At 42.4% G+C, this 15,754-nt stretch overlaps 1 protein-coding gene across 2 annotated transcripts in view; it reads right to left on the reverse strand.

Annotated features, from left to right (window-relative positions):
* LOC146554333 (protein NLRC3-like) overlaps positions 1-15,754 on the reverse strand; it is a 105,077-nt gene that overhangs the window by 84,088 nt on the left and 5,235 nt on the right. Inside the window, exons 1-3 of one of the 2 annotated variants that reach the window (XM_085253137.1) lie at positions 13,407-14,360; positions 10,018-10,191; positions 1,419-1,592 (exon numbers count right to left, since the gene is read on the reverse strand). The exons of the other annotated variant lie outside the window; for it this stretch is intronic. Of the exons in view, the coding sequence (XP_085109263.1) occupies positions 1,419-1,592; positions 10,018-10,191; positions 13,407-14,275 (1,217 nt within the window). The 5' untranslated portion in view covers positions 14,276-14,360. Of the gene's footprint in view, positions 1-1,418; positions 1,593-10,017; positions 10,192-13,406; positions 14,361-15,754 lie in introns of those variants that run through there. 2 annotated transcript variants of the gene reach the window in all.

Below are 15,754 nucleotides of genomic sequence, written 5' to 3' on the forward strand. Positions count from 1 at the left end.
AACGGAGATTTTCCGTTTCCGTTTTAAAAAATAATCCCGTCCACACATAAAGGCAGAAATGAAGGAAAACGCTGCCAGGAACATGCCAAAGCAGCAGGTGGCGCTATATTCCTAACCTGTAGAAATGTTGGCCAATCAGAAGTCTAGAAGCCTTGGTGGGAAAAAGTAAACAAAGCTGGGGCATAGAAGCAGAACCGAGTCGTATGTGTGGAGGGACAGTAACTGTGTGTATATGTAAGCATTTAAACACTGCAGAGAGTAGAATTAACAGTAACAGTATTGTAGAAATTCATTTCACCCAAACAATAACGTGGCGCACAGTGTGACGTCAAAAAAGGCGCACACCTTTGACGCTGCGTTTTCTGCGTTTTCTCCGTTTTTCTCGTCCACACGTAAATGCAAAAACTGAGTTTTCGAAAATATCCACCCTGGTGGATATTTTTGGTGGATAGCTAATAACAGCAGTCTATTTAGCAGTAGCTGCTCACGTTGTTATAAAGTAAAGGAAAACGATATGAGCATTAGGTTCTAATGCGTATCTGCCTTGAATTAGACGTAGGTGCTAATGGCAGCCTACTTAGCATTAGCAGCTCAGATTGTTGTAATGCTAGGGTAAGCATTACAACAATGTTGTAATGCTTACCCTAGCATTACAACATTGTTGTAATGTTAGCATTAGCCGTTCACATTGTTAAAAAGTAAGTGTTAACATTAGTGCATAATGCTAATTCGCATCAAATTAGCGTTAGTTAATAACGGCAGCCTATTTAGCATTAGCAGATAATGTTGACCTTGGCCCACTGGAAAAGTTAACAACTAAAGATTTAGGAGTGTTTCTCGATAGCTCTTTCTCATTTGAGAAACAAATAAATTCTGTTATTAAAACCAGCTGTAAGGTTTATATTGTTGATTGTCATTTATGCTTAGAAATATTTACTCATATATGCTTAGAGTTCTATAATCGATTGCATAATGATAGAGGTTTGATCCTTAGGCTACGTCCACACGTACCCGGGTATTTTTGAAAACGCAGATTTTTCTATGCGTTTGCACCTTTCGTCCACACGTAAACGCCGTTTTTGGTCACTGAAATTGGTTCGTCACTGAGATTTTTAAAAACTTAAGTTACAAAATGTTGTCTCTGTCCAAATATTTATGGACCTAACTGTAGGTCTACTTTTAAGGAAACTCTCAACATGACTTATCAGTTATCATTAATGTTCCTGCAAACAGACTCCTTGGAGACCCCCTACATAAATATCCACGTACTATCCAGCTAGACTAGTGTGTCTGTCCCTGAAAATATTCCTGCATGTGTGATTGTTCATGTCTCATCTGCAGGAAACAAACAGGAAGTGAGTGAAGGACACAGGAAATGTTTCCAGCTTGTCCTCCTCTATCAGACATTCTCTCCATACCTGAGAGTGTCCAGTCTCCAGCCTGGATCCTTCAGTCCAGACGACAACAGCTTCATTCCAGAGTCACCTGGATGATTGTAGCTCAGATCCAGCTTTCTCAGATGGGAGGGGTTGGAGCTCAGAGCTGAGGCCAGAGAAGTACAGCCTTTCTCTGTGATCAGACAGCCTGACAGACTGCAGACACACAAAACAACAATCTATCTTTTAAAGATCATTTTCTGTTTGTCACAATAACATCTATCCATTTACATCCATTCAATGTAACTTTATTTAAAAGTGACAATTCCCAACAGACAACAACAGTCGTCTGAAGCTGTTTAACAGTGTAAGGCCTCCAATATTAGAGAGAAAGCCCCAAAAACCAGACAATCCACTGTGTGCAGCACTTGGTGATGGTGGGAAGGAAGAACTCCCTTTGACACAACGATCCTCCCAGTGAAAACAGGCTCCTGGAGGAGAATCTATCAATCAATCTTTATTTATAAAGCACTTTTCATACAAAGATATAGCACAAAGTGCTTTACATGGTTAAAAGCGCCCCCCCCCCGCCCTCCAACTCACTCCCCACACTCTCATTAACATAAACGATCATGGATACATATCCCCCCCCCCGCGCGCGCACACACACACACACACACACACACACACACACACACACACACACACACACACACACACACACACACAAAGAGTAAAATTGGGCTGGGCACACATGAGCCAGGTGAGGAAACACTATCACAGGGAGCCGGTTACAGACTGCAGCCTCCAGGCTGGGCACACAGCATATAATATAAATAGAATAACAGGATAGAATAAGCATAAAATAAATAAACGCTAAGTAAAAGCTAAATTAAAAAGGTGGGTCTTGAGCCTGTTCTTAAAAACATGTACGTTCTCTGCGGCCCTGAGCTCCTCCGGCAGGCTGTTCCACAGACGAGGACCATACCACTGAAAAGCTGCCTCTCCGTGAGTATGTGTCCTGACTTTAGGGACAATCAAAAGGCCAGTACCAGAGGACCTCAGGGTCCGCGAGGGTTCGTATGGTAAAAGCAGATCTGAGAGATAAGAAGGCCCAAGACCATTAAGACATTTAAAAACCAGTAAAAGAACTTTAAAATCGATCCTGAAACACACGGGGAGCCAATGCAGCGATTCTAAAACCGGTGTAATGTGGGCCCGCCCTCTGGTCTTCGTCAGCACACGAGCTGCCGAGTTTTGCAAGAGTTGTAAAGTTGAAATATTCTTCTTAGGAAGACCAGAGAGCAGGGCATTACAGTAATCAATGCGACTGGTAATAAAAGCATGCATCAGCATCTCCGTGTTGGCCCGAGAGAGAATAGGGCGGACTCTGGCTATATTTTTTAGATGATAAAATCCAATTTTGGTTACATGTTTAACATGTGGGATAAAACCAAGCTCAGAGTCAAAAATAACACCCAGGTTTTTCACTTGTAGCGAAGGACATAGTGAAAATGCCTCTAATTTAGACAAGAGTTTCTCTCTCTGAGCCTCAGGACCGACGATTAAAACTTCAGTTTTGTCCTGGTTAAGCTGTAAAAAGTTTTCTGCCATCCAAGATCTTATATCCAAGACACAGTTAAAAAGGGCATCCATTGGTCTGGTGTCATCAGGAGACACGGAGATGTACAGCTGCGTGTCATCAGCGTAACTGTGGACGTTCACTCCATGCCTCCTGATGACACTGCCGAGAGGCAACATATACAAATTAAAAAGTACAGGGCCTAGAACCGACCCTTGAGGCACACCACATGTCATTTTATGGATCTTAGAGGAGCATGTATCCATACTCACCATAAAAGATCTGTCAGAGAGATAGGAAGTGAACCAGTTGTGTACAGCACCAGAGAGGCCCACCATGTGTTTTAGTCTGTTTAAAAGAATAGCGTGGTCTACTGTATCAAAGGCTGCGCTTAGATCCAGTAGCACCAGCACTGAGAGCTTTTGGGCGTCCCAGTTACATCTAAGATCATTTAAAACCTTTAGGAGAGCCGTCTCTGTGCTGTGGTTCACCCTAAATCCAGACTGGAATATCTCCAGGATCTGTCTATCATTGAGAAAATCATTAATCTGAGTAAAAACAAGTTTTTCTAAGATTTTATTTAAAAATGGTGAGTTGGATACAGGTCTGTAGTTATTAAAATCATTACAATCCAAATTGCTCTTCTTCAGAAGGGGCCTCACCACCGCCGTTTTAAAGGCAGCAGGGAAGACACCCAACTGAAGAGAACAAAGCTCAGCTTCAAAAAAATCTACCATGACTGGTTGCAGGGTGAGGGGAAAGAGAAGAGATGAGCTCAGAGAGACACAAAAGTTAAGGACATGCAGTCGTGACATATAAAAGCATCAGGAGTGAAAAGAGGGGAGTGGAGAAGAAAGCAGAGCATCATCAACAGCCTGAGCCTATAGCAGCATAACTAAGGGATGGTTCAGGGTCACCTGATCCAGCTCGAACTATAAGCTTTATCAAAAAGGAAAGTTTGAAGCTGATCTTCAAAGTAGAGGGTGTCTGTCTCCTGAACTCAAACTGGGAGCTGCTTCCACACCAAGTCCAACATAGCTAGGCTGAGTCGTTAGATTAGTCCAAAGTAAAGTCAGAAAGTCATTATTTGTGTCACATTTTAGTGGAAATGTACAACAACTGTCCAAAAGTTATTTCTAAATCTGATATTAAACAGTTTAAATGGTGAAAAAAGCTGTAAAGAAAACAGAGTCAATAAAAGCCTCTTTACAGGGTCACCAGTTTAAAACTCAGACATTTAAACTGGTGATTCTCCTTCTCTGCTCCATTTCCTCTCTAGACTTCCTGTTCCTAGGAGGGATTTGATTGGCTGAACGTCCTTTTAGCCTTTCTTTAGTTCTTTGGGTGCTAATCAAAGAGGAAAACACACGCGTCATGTGACGTGACATAAGGAGCGCTCTGATTGGTTGGGATTGACAAACTATGGTGCTGTTTGCAAGCTTAGCTTTGCAGAGGCAAGAAAATCTCTTGGGATGCTCCACAGTGACGTTTCCACACTTTGGAGCTTCTGAAGTGCAGATGTTTGGAAACGCTGCTCCAACGTGTGGTTCAAACACTCAGATCACGTGACCTCAGCTGCCACAGGTGGCATACCTGCGGCTTCCATGTTAGCATGTTAGCTCCAACAGGTGGTCAGTGTGAGAGCAGAAGATGATATCAGTGACATCCAAACAAGGAAGGAAGAGACTGTTGAAGGCAGCGAGCTGTGACTGCTGTGAACAGTGTCCTCACACTATTTTCTCCCTGTGTCAACATACATGAGGCTGCTTCAGCTGCAACACACCACAAACACCTTTATACAACTAAATATACTGAGAGCACACTGCTGTGGTTGCTGTGGTAACATCCATATATCCAGCTGTTTGGGGCCGAGTCTGCTTCCTCATCCTTGGTTCAACCCTCAAAGTTTGATGCGTTTTTTTGTGATTTGGTTTTATTTGTTGTTCTATACACTGTGAAACAAAGCTAGAAGCCCCTGTGGTTCAGCGGGGGACTCAAACCCAGGACCCAACCTGCTCCAACAACAGTCAGAGGATTTTATTAAGTCTCATTTTCTGTTCATTAGGAAAACATCAATAATGAAGAGCACATGTTTATAGAGGCACATTCAGACCAATGACAACAGTCCACTGACCTCCACCTTTTTAAATGTGAGTAAACACATCATGGTTCTGGTGCTGACGTGGTATCAGGGACAGGTGATGATTTTGAACTCAGTCTGAGGTTTGATTACATTGAACCTGCACTGCTTTCTCCTGTTTATGACACATTTATACCCAAAGTCTCAGCTGGATAACAAAGAACGAGGAGAAACACATTTGTTGAGAGAATTGTTAACAAATGTGGTGAGAGTGTTGTAATAGTTACAGACAGAACTATGATTTATTTATTTAAATGCATTCCAGGACGTTTTTTACTCACGTTATGTCGCTTCCACGATGTTATTTTTCTCTCCTACAACGTACGTTACAATTACATTAGCATGACCATTTATCCAAATTAGGCGATGACGTCATTCAGCGACTTCCAGCAACTTTTAGGACAGCCAATAGCAATTTTCCTTACTGAGGAGTTGGCAACACTGCTAGGAGCAGTGGGTGGATGGCAGCATCATCATGAAGGATCAGTGAGAATAAATCATCATCCACAAAGAAAACCAGTCTGAGTGTCTGACGCTCTTGTTAGAAAGACGCAGTCGCAGCTTGTGGGTGCAGTTAGCTGGTTTGCTAGTTAGCTGGTTTGCTAGTTAGCTGGGAGCTAACTCACTCGAACATTTAATGCTAAACTGTCTAAATTGTGTGAGCAGCATTCATTGCTGCTCTGTGTTACTCTCCAGCCTCTCTTTAACTTATTCCTCTCAGTTTTTTTCCTCCTTACAAACTAGAAAACCTTCTTTTTCAGCTTCTCCTCCACACTCAAGCTGTGGCTAAGGTGCTACCAGCACGCATGCTCGGTGTGTCCAAATTCATGGGCTGCTTCCTCCTGAGCCGCATTTGTAGACCGATAACGTCACAGCGACGTGCCGAAGGCTGTCCAAATTCGTGGACTCCTCCGAATGCAGCCGACAAATGCGTCCTCCTTTTCCCCGAATTTGAAGGATGGGTCGGGTGTGTCCTTCGTGGCCCACCATATCCCAGAATTCATAGCGCGGCCCAGCCAAACTCCAGTTTCTGGTAGATTTAAATTTACTCTTATTAATCTTTCTGGGTCACAAAACTTTTAACATATTTTCAGGCGAGAAAGTAGTTGTGTAAACATCAAATATCTGCTCGGTTTATCAAGATATCGCATATTTGCAAAAGTGCTTCGACGTTTTTGGAGACGTCTGCTACCCACCAGCTCGACAGCTAGCCGGGAGCTCGAGGGTCACTGATGCGGCCGAGAACGGCACAACTCCCGGCACATCATTTTCAGATCACCGCAGACTTTCGCTAATCAGGTTAAAAGTAATATATAAGTCACTTAGACAACCTAAAAATGTCATTGTTTGGCTTTTTCAGTGTTTTATTTGTTCGTGAGTAAATCGGTTTGGCTGAGATTAAAGTTATCAGATTAGATAAAATAAAACTATGAATCCCCCGGGTGGGTTCGTCCTTGGTTTTTACACAACTGAATAAACGTCAAACAGAAAACTGATTAAACAGACGTGTGAGATGGTCAACAATTTACACCAGTGTCCTGTTATATTTTAGATAGCAAGGAGCAGACGGCCGAGTTTATTAAACTCCACCGAGACAGCAGTGACGCTAATCAGAAGGCTAGACCGTCCAATTTCACGGCCGTTTACTTCCGGCCTACCCGACCTTCTGAGGACCCGGCCCACGTAGACCGCGAAGGCCGGGTGCTCAGGAGGAAGCAGCCCATGAATTTGGACACGACCACAGTCTTTCTCACTCAACAGTTACACTCGTCACCCAGACTAACACCACTCCACATGTTCACAACTAGGAGGCGCTAAAAGACCAAAAGACGCTAAAAGACCAAACAAAGGCAAACTTCTAGGCAGTTTGGCAAAGTATCGAACAAAGCAAGGCCTTTGGAAAGGGGATGGAATATGGCAGTCATGCCAGCACATATCTGCAGCCACCTGGTGGAAGGGACTATGTGAATCTGAGGCCCTTGCACCTGTAGCCTCCATCCTCCTCCAAATCCCACCATCATCAGCCGCCTCCGAGCGCAACTGGTCACTGTTTGGCAACACCCACACAAAGGTTCGCAACAGGCTCACAAATGTGAGAGTGGAAAAGCTGGTCGGCATTCGGGCAAACCTACGGCTCTTTGAGCCTGACACAGAGCCATCCTCAACAAGGCTGGAAAGTGACACTGAAGAGGAAGACTCAGAGTTGGATGCTGAGGAAGTGGACATGTTGTTGGATGATGATGAGGTCCAGGAAGAGTCTATTGACTGAGCAAAAATGAGAAAAGAGGATTGCTTGAAGGAAGATTTGCATGTTTAATGGGACGTTTTGGAGGATAAGTGGCATTTTTCATTTAACCTTTTGAATGGGACTTTGTGGAGATTTTTGGACAGGGGGCATTTTTGAATGAGCGGGGTTAGGGGATGGTAATATTGAACTCAACATTTCTGTTTTTATTCATCCATGAAACAAGTTATTGAAACGTGTTCTATTCTACTGTACTTACAAATAAATTGTTGAAATATCTGTTGAAAACATTTTGCATGGAGGTTTTCTTATGATTTCTGTTTATATTTATGCTTGGAAATAATATATTCCCAGTTAGTTCTCCTAAATTCCCATTAATTTCCATAATTCCCATTATTTCCATGGAAAGTTTCCAATATGGAATATTTCCAAAATTCCCAAGCTTAACTTACCATGGAAATTTACCAGAAACTTTTTGGAAATTTACCGGAAATTTTCCACCCCTTTGCAACCCTAACTGACTCTATATCACACTTAAAGCTTCCTGTAAATGAAAGAATCAGTGAAAACGAGGCACTTCAGTTGATTTTAAACAAAAACTCTGAACATAACCTGATCCAGACCAGGTTATTGGTTCAGCATCAGTAACCATGGTGATGTAGCCAGGTAAACACAGAGACAGACAATTTATGCTCACAATCACACATCTCCAGTTAACCTTGCATGCATGTTCTTGGACTGTGGGAGGAAGAGTACCTGAAGACAACCCACATAGACCACACTATCGCCCCTATTTACAGAATTATAATCTAATTAGATGATAAAGTAATAAATTATTTGGTATTTTAATAAAAATACATTTTAGCAATAGTTTATAAGTCAACAATTATAGTTTTAAAAAAAGTGACAAATCAAACAGTCAATAAATCTTCTACAGCTGAAACTAATGTAGACAATGTCGGGGGAGGAAGTAAAAGTAAAAACCAGAGACGATAACTACCAAAATAAAACGGGAAGTGAATAACATTCAAGCTCACTTTAAGCTCAACAGTCAAATTCAGTTTTATATTAATCTATTGTTTTGAATTTTTGTTTACATTTTATGTTTAAGTGAGGCAATGAGTCATATCACTATGACCAAATACATATTTCATCTTTTCAGTCAGAAATAATCAATTGATCATATTTTTATTACTAAAATTTTCTGAAAATCAAATTCTGATATCTGAACAAACAGCTCTGTAAAAACCTTCAGAATACAGGAATCGAACTAGAAGGTTTGGTGGATGAAGCACTGCTAAAATAAAGAATTTGGACTCAGAGGAGCAGATGGGACATTTCATTGCAAATGAAAGACAGAAAGTGAACAAATATCACTAAAAACCCCAGACGCTAATTTCTACATTAAGACTTTTTTCAAATCAATTGACTGTTTATGCAGTAATAGAAATCAGGTTTAACATGATCATCGGTGGAACATTTTAAATCCTGACCTGAGAGTTTCCATTTTACAGCGTGGACTCTTCACTCCAGCAGACAGAAACTTCACTCCTGAATCCTGCAGGTCAGAGTTACTCAGGTCCAGCTGTCTCAGACTAGAGGACTGGGAGCTGAGAGCTGAGGACAGCGCTTCATAGCCTCTCTCTGAGAGCTTACAGTGACTCAGTCTGAAAAATGACACATAAACATTAAACACTGTTATTAAATTGCAATGAGGGTGCACTAAAGAGTTTTTAGATTTTTTGCAATAAATCCTGTTTATTGCAACACTAGGTCAACACTAGGGCTGCACAATTAATCGTTAGAAAATCGCGATCTCGATTCATACTTGTGTGCGATCTCATTTCCAAATGACAACGATTTAAAAAAAAAATAAAAAAAAGACGACGATTGTACCGCATTTTGATCCGGGACGTACTCTGCATGAAAACAAGCGCTCACTCTTCCTGCTCAACAAATGATAAGGGCGGAGCCTTATACCACGTGATACAGAAGCTGTGCCGTGTGATGCTAAAATTAGCAGGAAAAAACAACGGAGAGCACGTCAGGGATGACGAGAAAGTGACAGGAGAAAATCCGTCCCGGTCAACCACCCAAACACCAATAACGGGAACCTTATACAGCGCTTCCCTATACCCGTCGAACTCGCGCAGGCACAAAGAAACTACGGAGGCTATCACTTATCACCTGACCAAAGATATGACTCCATCAACACTGTGCAAAACGAGGGATTTAGGAAAACGATCAACACCCTAGACAAACACTACACAGTGCCGTCCCGCAACTATTTTTCTATTGTTGCACTACCTGCTCTGTACACGCAGCGTCGAGCAACGGTGGAGACGGAATTTCAAGCAGTACAACATTTTGTTGTTTTTATGTTTATTTATTGTTTTTATGTTCAGTCTCAACTGTTATGAAGTTGATGTGCAGTTAATAAGTGCAATAAATATTTATACTGGAAAAGAGAATCGTGAGAGAATCGTGATCTCAATTCTAAGCCAAAAAATCGTGATTCTCATTTTATGCAAAATCATGCAGCCCTAGTCAACACTAAGAGATGACACTAACATAAAACTATTACAGAAGTTTAACTGACTTTTTTCCCCATTTAGTGGCTTCTTATTGGTTAATTCTGTCAATTCATGAAAAGCACAACATAACTTGATCTCACCTCAGAGTATTCAGTTTACAGTGTGGACTTCTCAGTCCTGCAGAAAGAAACTCCACTGCTGGATCCTGCAGGTTGTTGTTACTTAAGTCCAGCTCTCTCAGTGTAGAAGACTGGGAGCTGAGAACTGAGGACAGAGCTTCATACCCTCTTTCAGAGAGATCAGGGACACTCAGCCTAAAAAACAAAAACAAAATAAAGACATAATCTGAAAAATTGTCATTTGATAACAAACTGTTTGTGATTAATTTAAATCACTTCTTGTGTTGAACCTTTGAAAGAAAGACAAATGTCAGTGTGCATTACTATTTATGGCTAAAAAACGTTTTAGTTTAAAAATGTTCCCTGTGTAAATATAAAGACCTGGAACTTGTTCATTAAATGCTAAACAAAAACAAGTGATGACTCATTCTGTGAACAGGTGACAGTAGGGCTGCACGATTTTGCATAAAATGAGAATCACGATTTTTTGGCTTAGAATTGAGATCACGATTCTCTCACGATTTTCTTTTCCAGTATAAATATTTATTGCTAGGGATGGGTACCGGTGTCCGGTGCCATGATGGCACCGGTTCTGACATAAACGGTAGTAACCAGACCGAAAAGCAGCGCACATTTCGGTGCTTTATTTCGGTGCTTTTTTTTCCTGAGCTGTGATACACTTCTAGCCAATCATTTTACGTTTCCGAGGATAGTAGGCGGGTCCAGGTACGTACGTTCTGTTAGAGCAGAGCTACAGATTAAAAATGTCCAAGGCGAAGCGGTCAAAGTCTGGCTGTACTTCACAGCAAAAGATGCAAACTCAGCAGCAACAAGTGCTTTAAGCTGATACTGTGATACTGTCAAAGGAGGTAACACCTCGAATCCGATGAAACACCTGGCGACGCATAGCGTTTTTTTTTAAAAGCCCAGAAATGCGCCGTATTTGATAGCTTGCTGCGAGACCTCACACCGAGCACATCTACTGCGGGTGTGGTGCCTGTTATCGACCCGGAGTTAGAACATCCCCCAAAAACCCGAAGAGGAGAGTCCTGGCCCCGCCCTGCCAGTGTAGCAGAAATGATGAGGATGATGATGCAGCAGCAGCCGTTCTTCTCTGCGTGAGTAGCTTAATGTTGTTCGTGTGTAATTTACGTTGAGTAGGCTAACCACGTTATTACATTAATACATGTAAGGTGAACTAGCAAACATCATCATAGCTACATGCGGCTGTCCTCTTGTTTGATGGCAGATACTCCCTTCACCCTGGCCAAAAAGGCTAAAATGACCAAAGAAAAAGTGGAAAACAGTTAAACATGAGAGGTTTTTGGACAAAGTTTGTGTTTTTTCCATTGTTTAAGCACTGCTTCCAGCCAAGAGTGATACCATATATGCCCCATAGCTGCAGGAAAGGCACACATTGTTATCTTTTTACAAAAAAACAGCTGAGCATGAGAGGTTTTTGGACAAAGTTTGTGTTCTCCATTCTTTAAGCACTGTTTGAGCACCGGCACCGTTTCAAAAGTACCGGTTTGGCACCGGTATCGGATAAAACCTAAACGATACCCATCCCTATTTATTGCACTTATTAACTGCACATCAACTTCGTAACAGTTGAGACTGAACATAAAAACAACAAATAAACATAAAAACAACAAAATGTTGTCCTGCTTGAAATTCCGTCTCCACCGTTGCTCGACGCTGCGTGTACAGAGCAGGTAGTGCAACAATAGAAAAATAGTTGCGGGACGGCACTGTGTAGCGTTTGTCTAGGGTGTTGATCGTTTTCCTAAATCCCTCGTTTTGCACAGTGTTGATGGAGCCATATCTTTGGTCAGGTGATAAGTAATAGCCTCCGTAGTTTCTTTGTGCCTGCGCGAGTTCGACGGGTATAGGGAAGCGCTGTATAAGGTTCCCGTTATTGATGTTTGGGTGGTTGACTGGGACGGATTTTCTCCTGTCACTTTCTCGTCATCCCTGACGTGCTCTCCGTTGTTTTTCCTGCTAATTTTAGCATCACACGGCAGCTTCTGTATCACGTGGTATAAGGCTCCGCCCTTGTCATTTGTTGAGCAGGAAGAGTGAGCGCTTGTTTTCATGCAGATTACGTCCCGGATCAAAATGCGGTACAATCGTCGGGTTTTTTTTGTTTGTTTTTTTAATCGTTGTCATTTGGAAATGAGATCGCACACAAGTATGAATCGAGATCGCGTTTTTCTAATGATTAATCGTGCAGCCCTAGGTGATAGGCAAGACTGTAAGTATGTAGCAATGAGAGGGAAGGCTGGCTCATATCCTGGTGAGTGAGGGTTAGTTACTCTAGGAAAAGGTCAAGGTATGATTGAGAGATTCTGGGAGACTGAACCAGTGAAATGGAAATTCGTTCAATTAAAGCAGATATAGTGATTAGTCCTTCCATCAGTCGTCCACAAAGCAGTGAGATAAAGTCTCAAGTCTCATTCTGCACAGTGTAAATGTCAGTGTCCTCCGGGTCCTCACTGATCATTGCATTCTGTCACAAATTGTCATGGTTCACAGACTGTGTACAGTCGGAAATCAAAGTGCACGACATTGGAGAGATTGAAAAACAATCAAGCATGCAGATCTAACAACAGGAAACCAGAAGAAACACGAGGAATATAATTGATTCAGCAGCTGCAGATCCTTGGAGCTGTACTGGTGAGGCAGATTGTAACATATAGAAGTGAACTCATCTTCAGCTGAGCAGTGCACTGATGCAGAGCAATAAGACCAGAGGAGCAATGAGGGAGTTGATCACCTACGGCTCCATCACAGTCTTTGAACGTCTTCAGTCAGTACAGAATCATGCTGCGAGGCTTTTAACCAGCACATTAGACTGGACATTACTCCAGTTTAATCTCTTCACACTGGTAACCAGTTCATTTTAGGCGTTATTTAAAGTTTTAGTCCTTACTTTTAGTCCCAGTTTATGTTTCTGACTTTCTACAATCCTACAGCTCTTCTCACATCTGAGATCTTCCAGTCAAAGGCTTTTACTGGTCCCACTAACTCATTTATTCAGACTCTAGTATTCAGAGTGGCCTTTAACTAGTTTTAGGCTGTATGATGTTCAGTGTTTGCTGTTTAATGTTTTTATCTTCTGTGTTTTTATTGCCTGTTTCTATTGTAAAGCACTTTGTGGTTTTTGACCTGTGAAAGCTGCTGTATAAAGAAATTTACTTACAGGATGATTCTGGACGTGACTTTGATAAAAGCTGACACCCAGATATGTTTAAGACACTCTGACATTTACTGCTGCCATCAAACATTAACTATAATATACTGTATTTAGTGCTGATGATCATGTAAAAAAATATGTTGAAGTTTTTAAGGGTCCATCACACATGATACTGTTTATGTTATAAATAAAGCCTGATCACATGTTTACTCACAGAGCTTTGTTGGAGGCTTTGATCACTGGCAGCAGCCTCAGAAGAGCCTCCTCTGAAGCAGAGTATTTCTGCAGGTCAAACACATCCAGATCTTCTTCTGATGACAGTAAGATGAAGACCAGAGCTGACCACTGAGCAGGAGACAGTTTATCTGTGGAGAGACTTCCTGAACTCAGGGACTGTTGGATCTTCTCCACTAGAGAACGATCATTCAGTTCATTCAGACAGTGGATCAGATTGATGCTTTTCTCTGCAGACAGATTCTCACTGAGCTTCTCCTTGATGTACTGGACTGTTTCCTGATTGGTCTGTGAGCTACTTCCTGTCTGTGTCAGCAGACCCCGTAGGAGAGTCTGATTGGCCTGCAGTGAAAGACCCAGGAGGAAGCGGAGGAACAAGTCCAGGTGTCCATTTGGACTCTCTAAGGCCTTGTTCACAGCACTCTGGTGGAGAGATTGAAGTTTTGGTTTGTTAAATAATTTAGATTTCTTGGAGGTTGTTTGTTGTTCTTCCAGCAGATTGAGTCCAGAGTTGATGAAGGTCCGATGGACATGAAGAGCAGCCAGAAACTCCTGAACACTCAGATGGATGAAGCAGAACACCTTGTCCTGGTACAGTCCGCTCTCCTCTTTAAAGATCTGTGTGAACACTCCTGAGTACACTGAGGCTGCTCTGATATCGATGCCACACTCTGTCAGGTCTGATTCATAGAAGATCAGGTTTCCTTTCTGCAGCTGATCAAAAGCCAGTTTTCCCAGAGACTCCATCATCTTCCTGCTCTCTGGACTCCAGTGTGGATCTGTCTCAGCTCCTCCATCATACTTGACCTTCTTCACTTTGGCCTGAACCACCAGGAAGTGGATGTACATCTCAGTCAGGGTCTTGGGCAGCTGTCCTCCCTCTCTGGTTTCCAGCACATCCTCCAGAACTGTAGCAGTGATCCAGCAGAAGACTGGGATGTGGCACATGATGTGGAGGCTTCGTGAAGTCTTGATGTGGGAGATGATCCTGCTGGCCTGCTTCTTATCTCTGAATCTCTTCCTGAAGTACTCCTCCTTCTGTGGGTCAGTGAACCCTCTGACCTCTGTCACCATGCCAACACAGTCAGGAGGGATCTGATTGGCTGCTGCTGGTCGTGTGGTTATCCAGAGGCGAGCAGAGGGAAGCAGGTTCCCCCTGATGAGGTTTATCAGCAGCACATCCACTGAGGTGGACTTTCTAGGGTCAGTTAGGATTGTAGTTTTGTGGAAGTCCAGAAGAAGACGACACTCATCCAGACCATCAAAGATGAACACAACCTGGAAGTCTTCAAAGCTGCAGATTCCTGCTTCTTTGGTTTCAGTAAAGAAGTGATGAACAAGTCCCACCAAGCTGAACTTTTCCTCTTTCAGCACATTCAGCTCTCTGAAAGTGAATGGAAATATGAACTGGATGTCCTGGTTGGCTTTGTCTTCAGCCCAGTCCAGGCTGTATTTCTGTGTTAAGACTGTTTTCCCAATGCCAGCCACTCCCTTTGTCAGCACTGTTCTGATTGGTTCGTCTCTTCCAGGTGAGGCTTTAAAGATGTCTTCTTGTCTGATGGTTGTTTCTGGTCTGTCTGGTTTCCTGGATGCTGTTTCAATCTGTCTGACCTCATGTTCATCATTGACCTCTGCAGTCCCTCCCTCTGTGATGTAGAGCTCTGTGTAGATCTGATTCAGGAGGGTTGGGTTTCCTGCTTTAGCGATGCCCTCAAACACACACTGGAACTTCTTCTTCAGGGTGGATTTAAGGTTACGATGACAAACTGCAGCTTGAAGTTCTGAATAATAATAATAAAAATACAACTTCAACAATCATATTTTACAAATCGCTGACGACATTTTCTGACCCACTGAGAAATGACTGAACACACTGGTGTCATGAGTGTCTCATTTATCTAACAGCTTAAAACCTTAAGTAAGAAATCCTCTTACGTCTCTGCAGACGGTCAGCCAGCTCCTCCTGCTTCATTCTCCTCAGGAAGTCCACTGTGATCTTCACAAATGCCTCTCTGCTGTTTCTCCTCTGCTCATCATCCTCCCTCTGAAACTCCAAGCACTGGGGCTTATTTGGATTCAGAGCCTTCTGGATCTTCTTCAGCTCGTTCTTCACAAACGTGATGATGTTGTCCTCCAGCAGCTGGAACAGAATATTTATGAATGACCCACCACTCTGAACTTCAGTCCACACAACATCCACTTCTTTACAATCAAGAAGCATATCATCCACGATCTCCTCACCAATTATAAGTTTGACTTTATCTGATTAACTGAGAATTTCTCCACAACTCCACGGTCCCAAAACGCTGATTCTGTTCATATGAATGC

Source organism: Mchenga conophoros, linkage group LG18 (assembly GCF_057382185.1).
Source record: "Mchenga conophoros isolate Kocher_MC1m ecotype Shallow Benthic linkage group LG18, M_conophoros_male_GT1.1, whole genome shotgun sequence".
In the NCBI taxonomy this organism is placed as follows: Eukaryota; Metazoa; Chordata; class Actinopteri; order Cichliformes; family Cichlidae; genus Mchenga; species Mchenga conophoros.